Source organism: Fundulus heteroclitus, chromosome 2, assembly GCF_011125445.2.
Source record: "Fundulus heteroclitus isolate FHET01 chromosome 2, MU-UCD_Fhet_4.1, whole genome shotgun sequence".
Classification (NCBI taxonomy): domain Eukaryota; kingdom Metazoa; phylum Chordata; class Actinopteri; order Cyprinodontiformes; family Fundulidae; genus Fundulus; species Fundulus heteroclitus.
This window is the reverse complement of record NC_046362.1, coordinates 17,640,922-17,657,305: the sequence shown is the minus strand read 5'-3', so window position 1 is coordinate 17,657,305 and position 16,384 is coordinate 17,640,922. Positions and strand designations below refer to the sequence as shown.

At 40.1% G+C, this 16,384-nt stretch overlaps 2 protein-coding genes across 3 annotated transcripts in view; one reads left to right on the top strand and one right to left on the bottom strand.

The window, feature by feature from the left end:
• The first annotated feature begins 912 nt into the window (after positions 1–912).
• On the top strand, positions 913–11,573 carry etfa (electron transfer flavoprotein subunit alpha). The gene is made up of 12 exons (XM_012871486.3): positions 913–1,042; positions 2,626–2,775; positions 3,756–3,837; positions 4,000–4,082; positions 4,169–4,268; positions 5,125–5,235; positions 5,346–5,447; positions 5,566–5,634; positions 5,730–5,812; positions 7,873–7,938; positions 8,075–8,155; positions 11,218–11,573. Exons 1-12 carry the CDS (start codon positions 1,004–1,006, stop codon positions 11,251–11,253), a joined length of 1,002 nt encoding a protein of 333 aa, XP_012726940.2. The 5' UTR covers positions 913–1,003; the 3' UTR covers positions 11,254–11,573.
• The window catches only part of tmem266 (transmembrane protein 266), a 45,647-nt gene continuing 40,477 nt past the window's right edge, over positions 11,215–16,384 (bottom strand). For both annotated transcript variants that reach the window (XM_012871407.3, XM_036149742.1), the window contains 2 exons: positions 13,928–13,990; positions 11,215–13,146 (listed from right to left, as the gene is read on the bottom strand). In XM_012871407.3, the coding sequence (XP_012726861.2) occupies positions 12,509–13,146; positions 13,928–13,990 (701 nt within the window). In that variant the 3' untranslated portion in view covers positions 11,215–12,508. The remainder of the gene's footprint in view (positions 13,147–13,927; positions 13,991–16,384) is intronic.

Below are 16,384 nucleotides of genomic sequence, written 5' to 3'. Positions count from 1 at the left end.
GAATGAAACTAGTTTTACCTATTTGTATTTGAAATAGATTTTATTGTTTTTTTCAGGTTTTGAGATCAAATTTAGTTGTTTTTTATTTATATTTTGTCTGTTTAATCTACCCCCCCCCCCCTCCAAATATCCAAAAATGGGTCATTTTAAGATCCATAAAAAGTAGAATCACTTTTCATAAACAGAGCAACAAATGTATATCCTCTGTAAGAAATGCAGCACTCTTGGACACCACCTTCTGGCCTGGGTGTCCGAACCAGGAGCTTAGTTGGGCCAGCTATGAGTTGAACTAGATTACAAAAAACAGCATTTATTAAATTTAACGAGTTCCAGAGAAAAAGCAACAACAACAAAACAAAACAGAAAAAAACCCCGAAAAGCAGGCAGCTGTTTGGAGCATTTACAAATTTAATACAAAGGTTAATGATGAATAATAAAAATATATATAATAAAAAAAAATCAGACGCAGAGCACTACTACAAAACAATCTCTACCACGGTATAGGCCTATATACATAAAATAAAATGAGATGCAGATCATATACACAAGAATGGTAAAAGTCATTGATTCAATATTATAATTGTAAAATTAGGACAGAAGATCCAAAATGGCTGCAAAATTAATACTGACATAAAGGGAGTAGAATGCTTAATGCATCATGACATAGGCTAGAATTAGCAGATTTCTGGTTGAAAACCTTTGCTTCTGCTGGCTTTCTCTGCAGACCGTAAAATATATGTATTTCCAATCCAAGGGGGGAATGTCTTACTGTGTTCTTTAATGTTAACATAAAAACATATTTAGCTGACTGAGTAACTTAATTGAGCTTACAAAAGCTTCAAAACAAATGTTTTACAGTTATGAGCAGAAGACAGATGTTACCGCAGTATCTCGGTATGTATCGCGAGACTTCCCCTGCAAACGTCCTTGCATAAAGTCCACTAGTAGCAGCAGCAGCAGATATCCCCTCCGCTGCAGCAAGAAGAAACATCAGGTGTCCATCATGAACAGAGTTTTAAACAAATCATCTTTGAGGAACCTGGTAAGGGCTTTTACTGATCTAATACAGACACCGTATTGCTCAGTTTTAGATGTTAAAGTCCCCGAAGTGTCGCATCCTTCGCTTGTTTTTGTTGCAGATGCTAACTGGTTAGCTCTTCAGTGGGACTCATTGGGCAGCTGTTCTAATCTGGATATGCGTCAGGACCAGTGTTACTACTGATACTGTATAAATTGTTCTATGAATGTGATAGACTCTGAGAGAACTGAAGTTTATTGTTTTGTTTTTGTTTTTTTCCCCCAGACTAGTGGTTTTTGGTGTTAGCATCGCTAGCTTAGCTCTTACGAAACCTTGTAATGTTAGTTACGAAACTGCATCCAATGACAAACATGGCTAAGCTACTAATAAAAAAAAAAGATGTAGTTCAACTTTTTTTCACAGTTTTACATTGCATATTATCTGCTCTTAAGTCTATCTCCAAAACGATTACCTTAACAGCTAATGTAAACAAATCACCCTTAAACAGCACTTTCCCCTCTTCTTCCACATACTTATGTTTACAGTGTTGTTTACAAACTGATTATTAACTATAAGGTTCCTCTTTAGTATTCTTTTTTTAAATTTAGGTTCACCTAATTTGTCATTTTTTTATGGAACTACATTTTTATCACAATATCAAGCTGTTATTGCTATAGATAGTTATTAGCTTTTAACTGGGGGCATGTGACATTTTCCCAAGAATCAGGTATGACGAAGAATCAAGAATTTCTATTGTCATTTTGTCACCATCATAAAATTTATATGTGCCCCCTGTTTGCTCTGCTCTATCTGAACGTCCTTTGCTGTTATGCGTCCCATCTCTCAGGTCTAGATCCGGCTGGTATTATCCTGTTTTGTTGTGACACAGCTGGATGTGGCTTGTCTTAGAGGTTGTTCGCCTGCTGTCACAGGGTTACATGTGTGGAGTTTCCCCTCTCACTAGTTTATACTGTACAGTCTAGTTTCCACAAAATCTCATGGCACGGGATTGGAAAAATGTTAACCATGATCTAACAGCTTTTATTAGAAACACAAGTCGTGATGCTGCTAAAACAATGTAACGCATTCTTATATGTGGTCATCAGCCTTGTATTAAATTCACAAACAAACCTATATGGTCTGAAATTCTGTTATCTGAATTCTAGGTCTTTAAAATCTCTTAAAAATGCTGTGACATTTCATCCTAGCCCTAAAATGGCTAGAACGTGCATTCACTGATTATTCAAATTACTTTTGTGTTGTTTTTTTTTTTGTGTTTTCGGGAACACTTTGGTGCCATTTATATGTTCATGTGCTATAGTTGAGCCAAGGAATTTGGGCATTAACACATTTTGACTATTTTACAAAGCCCATGATACATACTGCAAGTTTTTTTTTTCTTGCGCAAATATTTTGAGTCATAATTACTTTTTATGTAGAAATTGCCCAACTCTTTGTCACCTAAACCAAATGGATAAGTTATTTCATGCAGATATTGTAAAGCTGAAAGGTGCCCCCCCTAATCTGCCTCCGCCTTGTCAGCTTTGTAGAGCAAGAAAGTCATTGCCTGTTTCCTCACATACTGACTACGAGGTGTTTTCCTACAGACTGGCCTCATCCAGAGGTTTCAGAGCACCTTGGTCGTCGCAGAGCACAACAATGACAAGCTGACCCCCATTACTCTTAATGCCATCACTGCTGCTGGTAAACTGGGGGGAGACGTGTCGTGTCTGGTTGCTGGAACGAACTGTGCAAAGGTGGGAAGCCTTTTTGCTGTTAATAGTGTGTTGCTGAAACTTAGTAAAGATCTTAACATTCCTAAGTTTTTTTTTTCTGTCTATAAGTGTTCAACCAACATGTAAGGAATTCTGAATGAAGCAGTTTATCATGTCCGCCAAATAAAAATCTAAGTCTGGTCATAGTAGTTGTACATGCATTTTTAACATTTATATAATTATATAAAATGCACCAATTTAAATATCCTTTTTTATTTTAAATGCTTAATAAAATACAACCTTAGTTTACAGGTGATGGAGTGGGGTAGAAGCTTTGTCACACCTCAAGAAATAACTAAAACGCGTAGTTTATCAGCATCACAAATTGTTAGTTACGCTTCAGTTGTGAAATGTTTTATCAATGAGCTTATTAGTTTATCTGTTCAGTCTGACCTCCTTTTAACAACGGTGTTGCTTCCCTCACGACTGAAAAATTACATTACAGTAAGATTACAATAGGTTTTTTGATACTCTGCTACATATTTATAAAAAATATCTTCCTCGGCCTCCAAGTCCCAATATTTTAAAAACATCCTATAAATTAGAAAATATGCTCCAGTGAGCCTCGTCTGTCGGATTAAAAGTATCTTTTGAAAATGACAACCTTTAAGTACTTAACATACTTTTCATTAAGCCCAAATTTCTGTTTCAAAATCTTTTGTTGTTATTGATCTGACATAATCTTCTCATCTGTAGTGTTTTCATTAGCTATAACTGGGAACACAACAGAAATAAAGGCCCAAACATCAGTCTTGGCATAATTTAGCTCTAAATTGTGGTGAACTGAGTCTCTGAAATAAATGAACTTTTAAATAATTCATTAAAAAAAAGACTCTTCATCGGACGTAAACCAAGTCTAGAAAGCTGGGTGGATTTATGGAGGTTAGAAACCACTAATTATAGCATCACCAATGCAAGCTCTTGACTGTTACCCCGATGAATAATTTATTTTTCTTTTTAAGGTTGTGGAGGAAATAAGCAAAGTACAGGGCGTAAAGAAGATTCTGGTGGCTCAACACGAGTCTTACAAAGGCGCTTTGCCAGGCATGTTATTCACGTTACATTTATTTCTGATCTTTCTTGGTTTGTTTCTTTCTTTCTGCAATTGTTGTTCATAAATTCTTTAATGATCTATAGTTGAGTTTAAATGGCTGCACTACAAGAGGTCGCCTTCCAACCTGATTAAATGCTTTTCTGTTTCTGCAGAGGAGTTGACGCCCCTTATCCTGGAAACACAGAAGCAGTTCAGCTTTACTCATATCTGTGCCGGTGCCTCTGCTTTTGGAAAGGTAAAATCCTGCTGTGAACAGGATTCCCTGCATCCATCTCTAGTCATTTATTCCCCTAAAATCCCTACTCTCACTGTTTTTAATAGAATCTGCTTCCCAGAGTCGCTGCCAAGTTGGATGTTGCCCCAGTTTCAGATATTATTGAGATCAAAGCTCCAGATACTTTTGTTAGGACTATTTATGCAGGTATGGCAACATTAAGTACATCACAACAAATATTTTGAACAATCTGTTTTAGGGCTGAACAATTTTGGAAAATAATCTAATTGCGATTTTTTTTTTAATCTTAATATTGCGATTTAATGCGTGCCCCCCCCAGTTTAATTTATCATGTATTTTAAAACATATACAAAACAACAAATCAATTTGTTTCCTTGCCATGCAAGTTAGTTGCTAAAAGACCCACAGCATTTCAACTAGGAGCAGAAATGATCACGTTCTACCTGCAATATATTTCAACCAAAATTGCAATTTTGACTTTTTTCTGCATTAACCACAAGCAACAAAAATGGCCTCTAGATAAAGATGTTTGTAAACAAGGACTATTTAAAACAAGAACTTTTAATGTTTTTATAAATCAGAATATTATTCAAGAGAACAGCTTTTAATTGATTTGGACATCAATCCTTGTTGAACATAACGTGAAACCAACTAACCAGTCTATGTATTAAACTGATTGACCAGAACTTAATGCTATGTATGATTATATAAACTCTAAAACAAGTTAAAACGTTAGATTATCTCACTGCCGCAACTGTCTTCCCTTCCATGTGGAGCCAAACCCACTTTAAACATTTTACTGACACCTAATGGACGCGTCTGATTCACTAATTGTTAAATAGCCAAAAATTGCAGATCTTTGCGATTTGGAAATAGCGTTTTTTTTTAAATTGCGATTATATTGAAAATGCGATTAATTGTTCAGCCCTAATCTGTTTTGACCTGCTTTGGTTGAGTCTAAAAGTAGGCCTTAGGATAGGTTTGTGGATTTGGCTTTGTTTTCTGATTTAGTTCTGAGGTGAAACATGTTTGACCGCTACAGGAAACGCCCTCAGCACCGTGAAATGTAACGAGCCAGTCAAGGTCTTCACCGTCAGAGGGACGGCGTTTGAAGCAGCTTCGGTGGAGGGAGGAAGTGCTACGTCAGAAGAAGGTCTCACAGACTCGTCCGTCTCAGTTTGAGTGAACGTTAAAAACGAAAACGAAGCGAGCCGCGTTGAGCTTTTCTCGTCTTCATACTTGTCGTTCATACTTGATTCGCAGTGGCCCCTGCTCCTCCTGCCGGAGTTTCGGAGTGGCTCGAACAAAACCTGACGAAGAGCGACCGTCCAGAGCTGACGAGCGCAAAGGTTGTGGTGTCGGGAGGTATGGCCCCCACTGTCTCTCTTTGTCTGAAGCCCCTTTAAAATGAGGCCCGTCACTGACGGCGAGGGGCCGTAAAAACTCGCTCCGAGGAGCTGACGGCGTGCTTTTATTGTTTTAGGAAGAGGCCTGAAGAGCGGAGACAACTTCAAGCTGCTTTACGACCTCGCTGACAAATTGAACGCTGCTGGTATGACGAGAGACGTGGCGGTTCATTTGTCATAGCTGCATTTCTATTTTAAACCTGATCGCTGATTAAAATGTAAATATTGTTTTTGCTTGCAGTCGGTGCTTCCAGAGCTGCAGTGGACGCTGGCTTTGTCCCCAATGACATGCAGGTTGGACAGACTGGCAAGATCGTAGCACCGGTATGTTTATCGTTGCATAGGTTGATTATTTATTTTATTTTATTTTTTTGAAGGGGAAAAACCCAATGCAACAAATAAAGGAACATAAATGTATTCTGTTGTCAAATAAAGGGATGGAAATTTGTTTTATCTTTGAAATTATGCAGAACTTTAGCTCAGTTGTAGCTTTAATGTTGTCCACTTTGCTTTAAAAGCTGTATGTTATTGCCCTCAACACAACAATTCGGTGTAACAGTGACGGCTCCTCCTTGAGAAGCTTAACTTGCTGTTAATGTGATTCAGCCAGGAAACCCCAGCTACGATTATCCACACATTATGCTCCTTTGAAATGTGCATGCTGGCACTTTTAACGGCCCTAAGTGATTTAGCTGATCCATTAGAGCTGAATGGAGTGGATGTCTGAGCAAAGGCGTGTCATTTTCATATTAGATCAAACATGGATACGATACTTCCTCTGAAACCTCACTTTGACCGTACAGTGCAAGCCACTTTTCTTTTTTTTATTTCTCGTAAAAGGGTCTTTTAAATAAATGAATACATTGCTGTAGCGTTATCTTGCAAAGAAAAATGTAGAAAAGTACTACCTTTTTTAGTTCGAGAGCATTTATTGAGTAGGGGGAAAAAAATTGTTACAAAGTAATTAACAAAATCAGTGTTCGTACAGTTGTTGATGTTCCTAACAATCGCTTTAAAATAAATGTAACTGAAGCATTTTTTTTTAATTAGTTTTTGAAGATTCAGGATGTGTAAGATTTTCTACCTGGTAATTGACGACATTGTGTTCCCCTGAGGTACAAGCATGACAAGACACCAAGGATCCTTTTTTTTAGCCACTAACCGCTAGATAGGATTAAGACCCATATTAAGAACCCTATTGTGGGGAGGAAGGAGCTTCGGACTGCTGTGCTGATTTCGGACAGCCTTTAACTCCGACGTCATCACGTGACAGAAATGAACATTGGTGATTCTAGTCAAATCCAGGCCTACAGCCTTCTGAGAATGAGCTACAAACTGCCCGCTCTCTTCTCTCCATGCATTTTTTTTTGTTGATTTCCATGAGGTGGGCTGCGCTTATGTCATGTCACGCAAAGGATTGTGGGATACCTTAAGGCTTCTTAGCACCGGTAAGGGACGTCGCGGCGTTCCAATGCAAAACCATCTGTGAAAGGAAGCTCAGAGGCCCTATTTCCTGCCACTATTCAGACACCAAACATAAACAGGGAATTTGTTTAACTCTACTAGGTATTTAACTAGAACTGTGTGCTTTAGTCAGATTAGATTAATATGGAGCTTTTTATTAACACACTGCTAACGTTGACGGTGATAAAGATAAGGAAAAGCAAATTATGGCCCCCGGTCAAGTTTGGTTGAGGGTCTGTCATGATTTGGGCCGTTTTTCTTCCACAGACCCTTGAAATTGCAGCGATTTCCATCGATTCTCTTGAATTACTGGGACATCCTGAATGAAAAATCCAGTGGACACTACCAGTGGATTGAAACATGTGTTTGTTAGTGGGAATAATGATGATTAAAATATGGCCAAATATACATAGAAATGGTTCACCAGACTCAGTCAACCTTCTTCCTAGGTCATCTTAATCTTCAGATTCAGTGCTTTAGATATCATGTGAGGTAAGCTGGAGAAAACTAAGCAAAAGAAGACCGAGAACTCATGTGGATGATCTAGAGGGATCGTAGAAAGAGGAATGATCCCTCGTTCTGTATGCTCCGTCTGTGTGAAATAATAGAAGACAACCAGGTACTGTCCCGTTTAGCAAAGTGTGGTTATGTAGGTGTTGAAGCTACCATTACTTGGGCAATCGTTTGTTAAAAGCAATTGTTCTTAGCAAATGTACCCAAAATTATTCAGTGTGAATAATGCTGCTGCAGTTAAAGAATAATTCCTTTTATTTGCACATTTTTACCAGGGGTGCCAACAACATTGTGAAACATTGCCATGGGCGTTTCGTTAAGCCATGAGAAGGAAATGGATTCTCCCAGCACGTGTTATAATCTTGACTAATCCCTCTTCATGCTTATTTATTTTTTAATTTTTTTAGGAGCTGTACATTGCAGTTGGAATCTCTGGAGCTATCCAACACCTGGCTGGCATGAAAGACAGCAAGGTAAACTTAGAGGACAAAGACAGAAACATAAGATTTTTCTATATGCACTTTCCTTTGCACGTTGTTAACTTTTAGCGTTAATAGTTGCTTTGTACATACATTTTTAATATATTATGTGGCTATGTTTCCCTTTAAGACTATTGTGGCCATCAACAAGGACCCCGAAGCTCCCATCTTCCAGGTAGCTGACTACGGGCTTGTGGCGGATCTTTTTAAGGTGAGCGCCTGCAGGTGAAACAGTCTCATTAAGGTGTGATGAGCCGACTCGCTCGTTTACTCCCAATGGTTTGTTGGCTTTTAGTCCTGAATGACGGCAAGAATATAACGTTTGTTTCCTCACTTATAAATTTTGCAAAGACGCCTTATTCCAACCGAATGGAAATGTGCAGCCGCTGAATTATTAAGCCCTTGAATTAATCTGAGGAGGGTTCTGGCTGGTGCCCGCTGCCATGAGGAGACCACATTAGCATCCAGGGAGATATCAGAACTGATCAAACGCCAGATAAGAGTTGGCCTCAGTTGTCGTTCTGAGCTTCAACTTGCCAGGCCTCTTATACGCTCAGTTGCGTTCTTGTGTCAAGTCGGTGCGCGGGGATATGGAGCCAGGGGCGTTGGCCTGACTAACACCGGAGTCCAGTGCCGTCTGTGAAAGGCTAGCAGGTTATATCTTCACGTGTGTCCTGTTGGTCATGTTTTATTTAGCCCTTCAGTAGTGGCTGAGCAGCCCAGGTGTCCTGACAAACTCTGTAGGAGTGATTAGGAATAAGCTGGTTGGCAGTAGAGTTGTGACCTGCTGGGTGAGATCACCTTACATGTGATCACTCCTCAGATAACTGATTAAAATGGATGGGCTCTCTACCTTTTTTCCTAAATGGACATCGATACCCCGCGGGGACCCGGGCAGTGACTGATGACTCTCCTCAGACGTCGCTCGAGTCAAACGCGGAGGCATGTGAATAAATTTGAGTCTACAGTGTCGAGCAAAAGTTCTTCGCGCCGCTTAAGCTTTTCCATATTTTGCGGCGTTACAAGCACATGCTGCAGCGTTATGTTGAGGTTTTTACTCGACAAAACCAACACGACGAGTTCTGGAGGTGGAATGAAAGGGATGCATGGTTTTTAAAAATGATTTTAAAACAATAATCTGAAAGGCAGATTTACATATGTATTCAGTCTCTTTTTTTAGATTAATGTAGCCAGTGTAGAAGTACACTGCAAAAAGTGAGCAAAAAGTGAGTAAAATCTTCTTGAAATTAATGTATTTTTCCTTGATTTGGGCAGGTGAATAAGATTATTTGCTAATGGAATGAGTATTTTGATGCCTAATAAAAGATAATTAGATAAACTGCACTTGAAATAAGATGATGGAGATCAATTGTTCCTATTTTAAGTGCAAAAATCTTATTCCACTGGCAAATAGTCTTATTTACCTGCTCAAAACAAGGAAAAATACACAAATTTCAAGAAACTTTTACTTACTTTTAGTTTCCTTTTTGAAGTGTAAAATCTACTGCGACCTCCAGAGGTCACCTTCCGTGTAGATGGAGTCCACTTGGAGGCCTCAGAGGTTTATTGGAGAACAAAAAGCATCAAGAAGACCAAGAAGCACAGCAGACACCTCAGGGAGAAAGTTCAGGGGAGGCGTAACCCAGAGTCGGGTTATAAAACAACATCCTAAGGCTTTTAACGTCTGACGGAGCACTGCTCAATCCATCATGTGAACATGGATAGTGTTGCCCAGCTGCAAACCCACCATTACGTTGCCGTTCACCTAAACTGATAGAGCCGGATAAGAGGAGCTGCTAATCAGAAAAGCAGCTAAGAGGACTGGCAACGGATCCACAGTTCAGGTTGGGGAATGTATTGACAGGGAAGCTATCAGTAATCTGGCCTTTATGGTAGAATAACGATACAAAAGCCTTTTGTTTTTTAAATTTTTTTAAGAGGAAGCTATAAGAAGTCCTGTTTGCCACAATCAATGTAGGAATTACACGGCAAACGTGTGGAAGAAGGTGCTCAGGTCAGATGAGACCAAAACTGGACTTTTTAGCCTGCATGCAAAATGTCGTGCGTGGTGGAAAAACTAACATTCAGCTGATCACGCTGAATGCCATTTCCCCCGCCCCTTGAATCATGGCCACGGAAGCGTTGCGCTGCGGCTCTGCGGCTCTGCTCTTCTTCTGCAGGGATGAGCGAGCTGGTGTAAAACGACCAACAAACACGCAGCCAGACCTGCAATGGAATGGTTTAAAGCGGAGTCCTACATTAGGAAGAAAAAATCCAGATATAAATTTACCTGAGAATCTGTACCGAAAATTAAAAATTGATGTTTGATGCTCTCCACCCAGACTGGTTGAACTTAAGCGACTTTAAAAGAAGAATGGACAAAGTTCAGTCAGTTCTGTATCATCTTCCTCATAGGTCTGACTCTGTTGTAACATCTTGATGAAATGCATTGATAGTAATAGGAATTTGACAATAGAAGGAAAAGTTAAAGCAGCCTGAATACTTTTGGAGCGCACGGTATCTTCTGGTAAAATCTCACCACTCATTATTATTATTATTATTATTATTATTATTATTATTATTGGACTCTGATTGGAAGTTCTTCACGTTGCATCTCTTTCAGTTCTGCCTTTATTCACCTGGTAAACACAGATGTTTCTATACCTGCAACCTGCTGTGGTATTCATGTTTTCTGTTGTAGAATAAGCATAATAATCCATTCAAATTGTTACAGATTATTCTCAGCATGGAAGCGACTGTTGCCGTTAAAGTCACTAAAGCAGATTCATCCCCACAAATGCAGTGGCACTATGTCGGTGCAAATTCTCAGTTATCCGCGTCATCGCCGCAGCAGACAGGCTTAAATCGGAGGCAACCGGACTTTGGTTTGGTTCTTTCTGAAAACGTTCCAACACTTATCCAGGAGTCTTCGTCAGTTCTGGTGACTCGCACTTTAGCGACATGGAGACCCATCCTCCCCGGTGCCGTTTTGATTCCCATCACCCAGTGGAACACAAACTCTGTTATCTGAACTGCGAATCAGCAGAATTGACAAATACTGGATCGGTGTTGAAACGTTTTCAGAAAGAACTGAGCGAAAGTCCGGTTGCCTCCGATTTCAGCCTGTTTGCTACAGTGATATCATCCCAACCAGTGATTTAAAATAAAATAATTCTGCAGCAAATTCATTTGATGTGTTTTTTTTGCTTAAATGGCTCTAATAATGACAGTTTGATGGTTGTAATTTCGTGTTGTTTTCTTTTTTTTCTGAAGGCTGTTCCTGAGATGACAGAAGCACTGAGCAAGTGAAGGGAAACAATCGGAGCTTCATGGTACAGAAGGAATAAACGAGAGCGACCACAGAAAGACAGTCTCTGCCTTAACAAGCTGTTGAAGCTGTATGTTGATGTGATACAAAATCCCACCATCCTTCAATCCCAGTTTTTCTGTAGACTGCAGATGGGTGATGAATAACCTGTACTTGCATTTTCCCTGTCTGTAGAACATGTAATTTGTATTAAGAGCTGGAAAAGTAAGTATATCTTTTGGGATGCCTGACTTTTACATGTAACATGTACAGTAAGCTATGCTTTTGAAAAGCAGCGTATTAAACACTTGGCTCAACCTTTTGTGAATTTGCCATGTTTTGCTTTTTATTGGGTTGCAGCGTTTGCTTTGCCTTGATCAGAGAAACTCTGAGTTTGCAACATGATGACAAATTTGAAGGGTTCATGCTAAAAAAAAAAAATGTTTTTTTTGCACTTTATTTTAACTCTCACGCTTATTTTTCTTCATGAGAAATCTGTATCCGTTCTTAAATATTTACATAAAATAAAAATACTAAAAACAAAGGGAGGGGTGGGGGATTTAAGCCTAAAGTTGTATGAAACCTGTAGGGTTTTAAATGACTGATTGGCAGAATCTGGAATATTCTGATTAAACTTTGCTTGGTTAGCTTTCCAGTCATGGCATCTGGAGTAAGAACAAATCTGACTCCTTAAAGGTCCAAAGATATAATTATTCTAACTCTGCAAACAGAAATGTAGAAAGTCAAATAATAGAAGGTAAAATTGACAATTTGCCCTGCAGCCGTCCATCAAGGAGGACCGTTAATTAATCTGGAGATGCTAGACGGGCCACCATGACAACTTGGACACTGTTTCCAGGTGATGTGATGAGACATGATGTTTTGGAGAGCTTGAAAGTGTTTAAGAATAGTAACCTCAAGCTCTCAGCACCATCGTCTTCCCCCTTTTTTCAAAAGAAAACAAAAAACAGAAGGTATGGAAAGCAAGCTTTTCTTGCCCAGGCTCTTTCGTAATGCCAGGCTTAGCCCAAGTTGCTGTTTTTTTTTTTTTTTTTAGGAAAAGTAAGAAATTGTCAATTCCTGAAAAGTGTAGCCTGATGAATAGTCTTTATATTTTTTTTCTGTGGCCCTTGGAGCAAGTTCATCCTGTAAATTCCAGCAATATAAAGACGATTAAAGGCATAGTTTATGTGCCAATGACTCCCTCCCTGTCTGATATGAAGAGTAAGTCCTGATAAAAGGTTATTCTCTGAAGTCCTATGCCTCTGAGAGGCGGTTGACTGAAGTCTCCACCGGGCCCATCATCCTGTACTTCTCCTCAAGCAGAGGCTCGTTACCCTGCAGGTGGATGACGGGCTTGTTGTGAAGCCCGAGGCGGCTCTCCTGGTTCCTCTTGTTATAAATGTTCACCCGGCGCTCCAGCTCTGGGCTGGCTTTGGTGGAGCCTGTCGGACTGGGCGGTTTGAGGTTGACGGGGTCCAAGGCCTTCTGGGTGAGGCAGGAGTCCTCTGAGAGAGAGTAGAGCAGCTCCTGCACCACGGCGCTGGGACTCCCCCGCGGCTGGGTGCCCAAGGCCAGGGGGCTGCTGTAAGGTGGCGGGTAGCAGCGCTGGTTGCTGTAGTCTGTGGAGGTGGAGGCCTCGCGCACGGTGGAGCTGCAGTCCATGCTGGAGCCCAGCGTGTGGCTGCTGATGCTGTGGTGACGCGCGCTGAAGCTGCTGCGGGACGCGGCGGTCGTGGACGCCTCGCTGACGGAGCTGCTGGTGCGCTGCAGTCGGCTGGACGGCGCCGCGTCGGCACTCACTAAGGTGGAGGGAAGCTGGCTGGGGTTGTTGGGCAGATGCACATCTATGGCTGCTGTGGTGATGACACGGGCCGGGTCTGGGATCCCCATGTCTAAAATATACAACAACAACAAAAAAAAAAAACCCTAGGCATGAAGTAGTCCTGCAGAGTGCCTGTAAAAGCATTCATGTACCCTTGAAAGTTTTCCCCATTTTGTCACGTTACCACCACAAACTTCAGCGTATAGGGACTTTATCTAATACCCAAACCTAAACTAGTGCATGATTGTTAAGTGAAAGAATGGAAAGACTCAAGCCACTGTTAAATTTAGCCCCCCTTTACTTTGATACCTGAAAACAAAACCCAGTGCAACCTTGAGAAGTCACCTAATCTGTAAATATAGTCCAGATTTGTGTAAAAGTGAACCAACGTCATGGAAAGCAGAAGGAAGGGGCTTTGGCCAGATGAGACAAGAATTAAACTCTTTGTCCAACACGCAAAACTAAATAAAAGTTAACAGTAGACATCGCACCGAACACACCATTCCCATTTCAAAACATGGTTGTGGTAGCATCATGCTGCGAGATACCTTTACTAAGCAGGAGCTTTAAAGATGGTCTGATCGACTGTATAACGCACAGAGCTAAATCCTGGAAGGAAACCTGAAGGAAGCTGCATAAAGACCTGAGACGGGGGACTGAGGTTAACTTTCAGCAGGACAATGGCCCTAAGCTACAGGGGAGTGGTTAGGATCAATTATTAATGTGTAAGAACGGACAAAGTCCAAATTCATTTGAGAATCTGGGGAAATTATGTGGTCGTTATGGGACAAAATGTGAAAAAGTGAGGAGCTTCGTAATTATGACGAGACCGATTCAGTACTGCTGCTTACCGCTGCTGGGCTCACTGTAGTACTGGCTGATGTAGTTATTCATGTCATCCTGACCGTGGTGATCTGAAAACAGAAAAAGGGGATGAAAGTCATCCAAGTGCAAATGTAGTGTAGACTGCAGCTACAGATCAATAGCAAAACATGAAATCAGTGTAAGAAAGTTGATCGTTATTTCCCAATAGCCTCAACCAGGACAATACAAGCACTTAAGAAACCTCTGAGGATCATTAATTAAAAAGCACCTGTGATGACAAGTGAAATGCAAAAGGAAAATATATAAGAACACTTAGAGCGACAGCTGATAACCTCTATATCTGTGCAATAAGCTGTTTACTACGTGTTTATACGCAGCACTTAACGGGTAAAATGAGGGAAATATGCTTGAGGGTTGTATTGTAAGTTTTCTTTTATTATTTTAGAATGCGATTAATGATTATTTCATTTCTTTTGCTGAGCTTTTAAAATTGTTACATATAAAATAATTTTTTTTTATCTAAAATAAAATGAGAAATGACCAAAAAAAAATAATAAAAAAAAACCCAACATATTAAAATGTAATGACCCACTGACTGTATGCAGCTTTTAGCAGGTAAGAAGCAGGATGTATATGTTTGAGGATTAAATTGAAAGCTTGGAAGTTTTTAATTTTGGGATGCATCTAAGAAAAAAATAAAACATGAAAAACCACATAAAATCAGAGCATATTTTTTAATAAAAAAAAAAAAGTAAATGACCTAAATCCCTGGAACCTCCCCAACGTAAATAATTCAGTTAAGCTAAAATTACAATTCGGGGCACTGATGTATTTCGCTATCATGAATCCGTGGAAAAGTTTCTCTGGAGGAGTGTCGGACGCCCGACTGCACAGCATATTGATTTACGTGTGGGGTTTTATTTTTATGACTCTCTCCTCATTGTTCAGTCCAAACAGCGACAGACGCCATCCCCACATGATCAATACCACTCGACTGTGAGACGTTTGGGCCCAGTTTAAACGCAGTCCGACTACAAACATGGCGTCTGGTCCTGCTGTGATTTATAATGCCGATAAAGCAAACGCTTCAGTGTTTGGAGCCCCTGACATCACCTGTAGAGACGGTGCTCTGTGTCCTCTGAGTTATGAGCCGTCGCTGTATGAGAGGTTTACGGCCCGGGTTCTGACTCGCTGTGTGATGTATGGTGCAGGCGTGGCACCAGAATTTTGATGAGGAAGGTGAGAAGATTTATCCCGAGGACACCAGCACTCATACACTGTTTTGATGAATGTTTATCCTGTAGAGGATAAAAGAAATTGTGCCACATTTTCTGCAGGTTCTCATCTTTATTTTCTAATTCTGTTTCTTCCAGTGGGCCAACGTTTCATTAATTCTCTTTAAAAGTCGATTTGATGAATAGTTCTGCCGGCTTTCCGAAGGTCTGTAAAAAAGTTCTCCTTTAAACTTTAGATGCCCTTTTTAAGCACACATGGTCCAGCATGGAGACGCGGTAAGAAGGAACTACGCGTTATTTCAGTTTTAAGATTTATGTAGCCAGACAAGGAAATAAAAAAAAACAAAACATTAATTGTTGGTCTTTACAAGGTTTTAAGATTAATTGTATCCAACCTTAAGTGTACGAAATGCTAACTAAATTCCACATTCTTCTTCTTCTTCTTATTTTTTTTGTTGTTGTTGCGTATCAAACAAAAATGAAGCCAAAGTGGAAAAGCTGTGGATGGAAAATTAAATACACCCTTGCTGCTTCTGTAGCATTTAAGAAGGCAAATAGCAGGTTGATGCTCCCCTATTAAAGCAGGAGTTTTGGTAATTTGCTGACCTGAAGGATACAGGTGTGTATCATCTCAGTACCAAGAAAAAAAAGATATCAGCAATGACCTTAAAGGGGACATGTCATGCAAAATCCACTTTTTTGCCCATTTTGTGATGTACTTTGAGTACCTAGGAGTGTAGAAACGTTACATTTAGTCTCTCTATGTGCTGCCTAGATATCTTTATATTCTGTTTGGGTCATAGTTTTCAAGTTGATCAGTTTTCACTGTTCTCTATTACGTTTTTTGAACAATAATGTCAGTGCTTGCTACGGAGCTGTTAAACAAGATCATGGACTTCCAGATCACCGATTTTGTGAATCCGCCATTTTAATTTCTCGCCTCGATTTTGTCGTCCAGGCAGAAAGGATGCCAAAGCTGCAAGTGGATAAGTCAAAATGTTTGGTTGTTCATTTCACCGTCCCCCAGCATTCAACCAAAATTGCCAATCGGGATGGAGTAGAATGCTCTGCGATCTATAGGCGTGTGGGGTCTCCTTTAGATTTAAAGAGACAGCACCAAAACAAGTTGTTCTCAGACACACCTCAGAACAGGGGCAAAAGAGGGGCTGTGGAGCAACATTAACAAGGAATTCAGATCAAAGCGTTGTTGTTCCACTTTACATAGACCACAACTAAATTATTTAAATA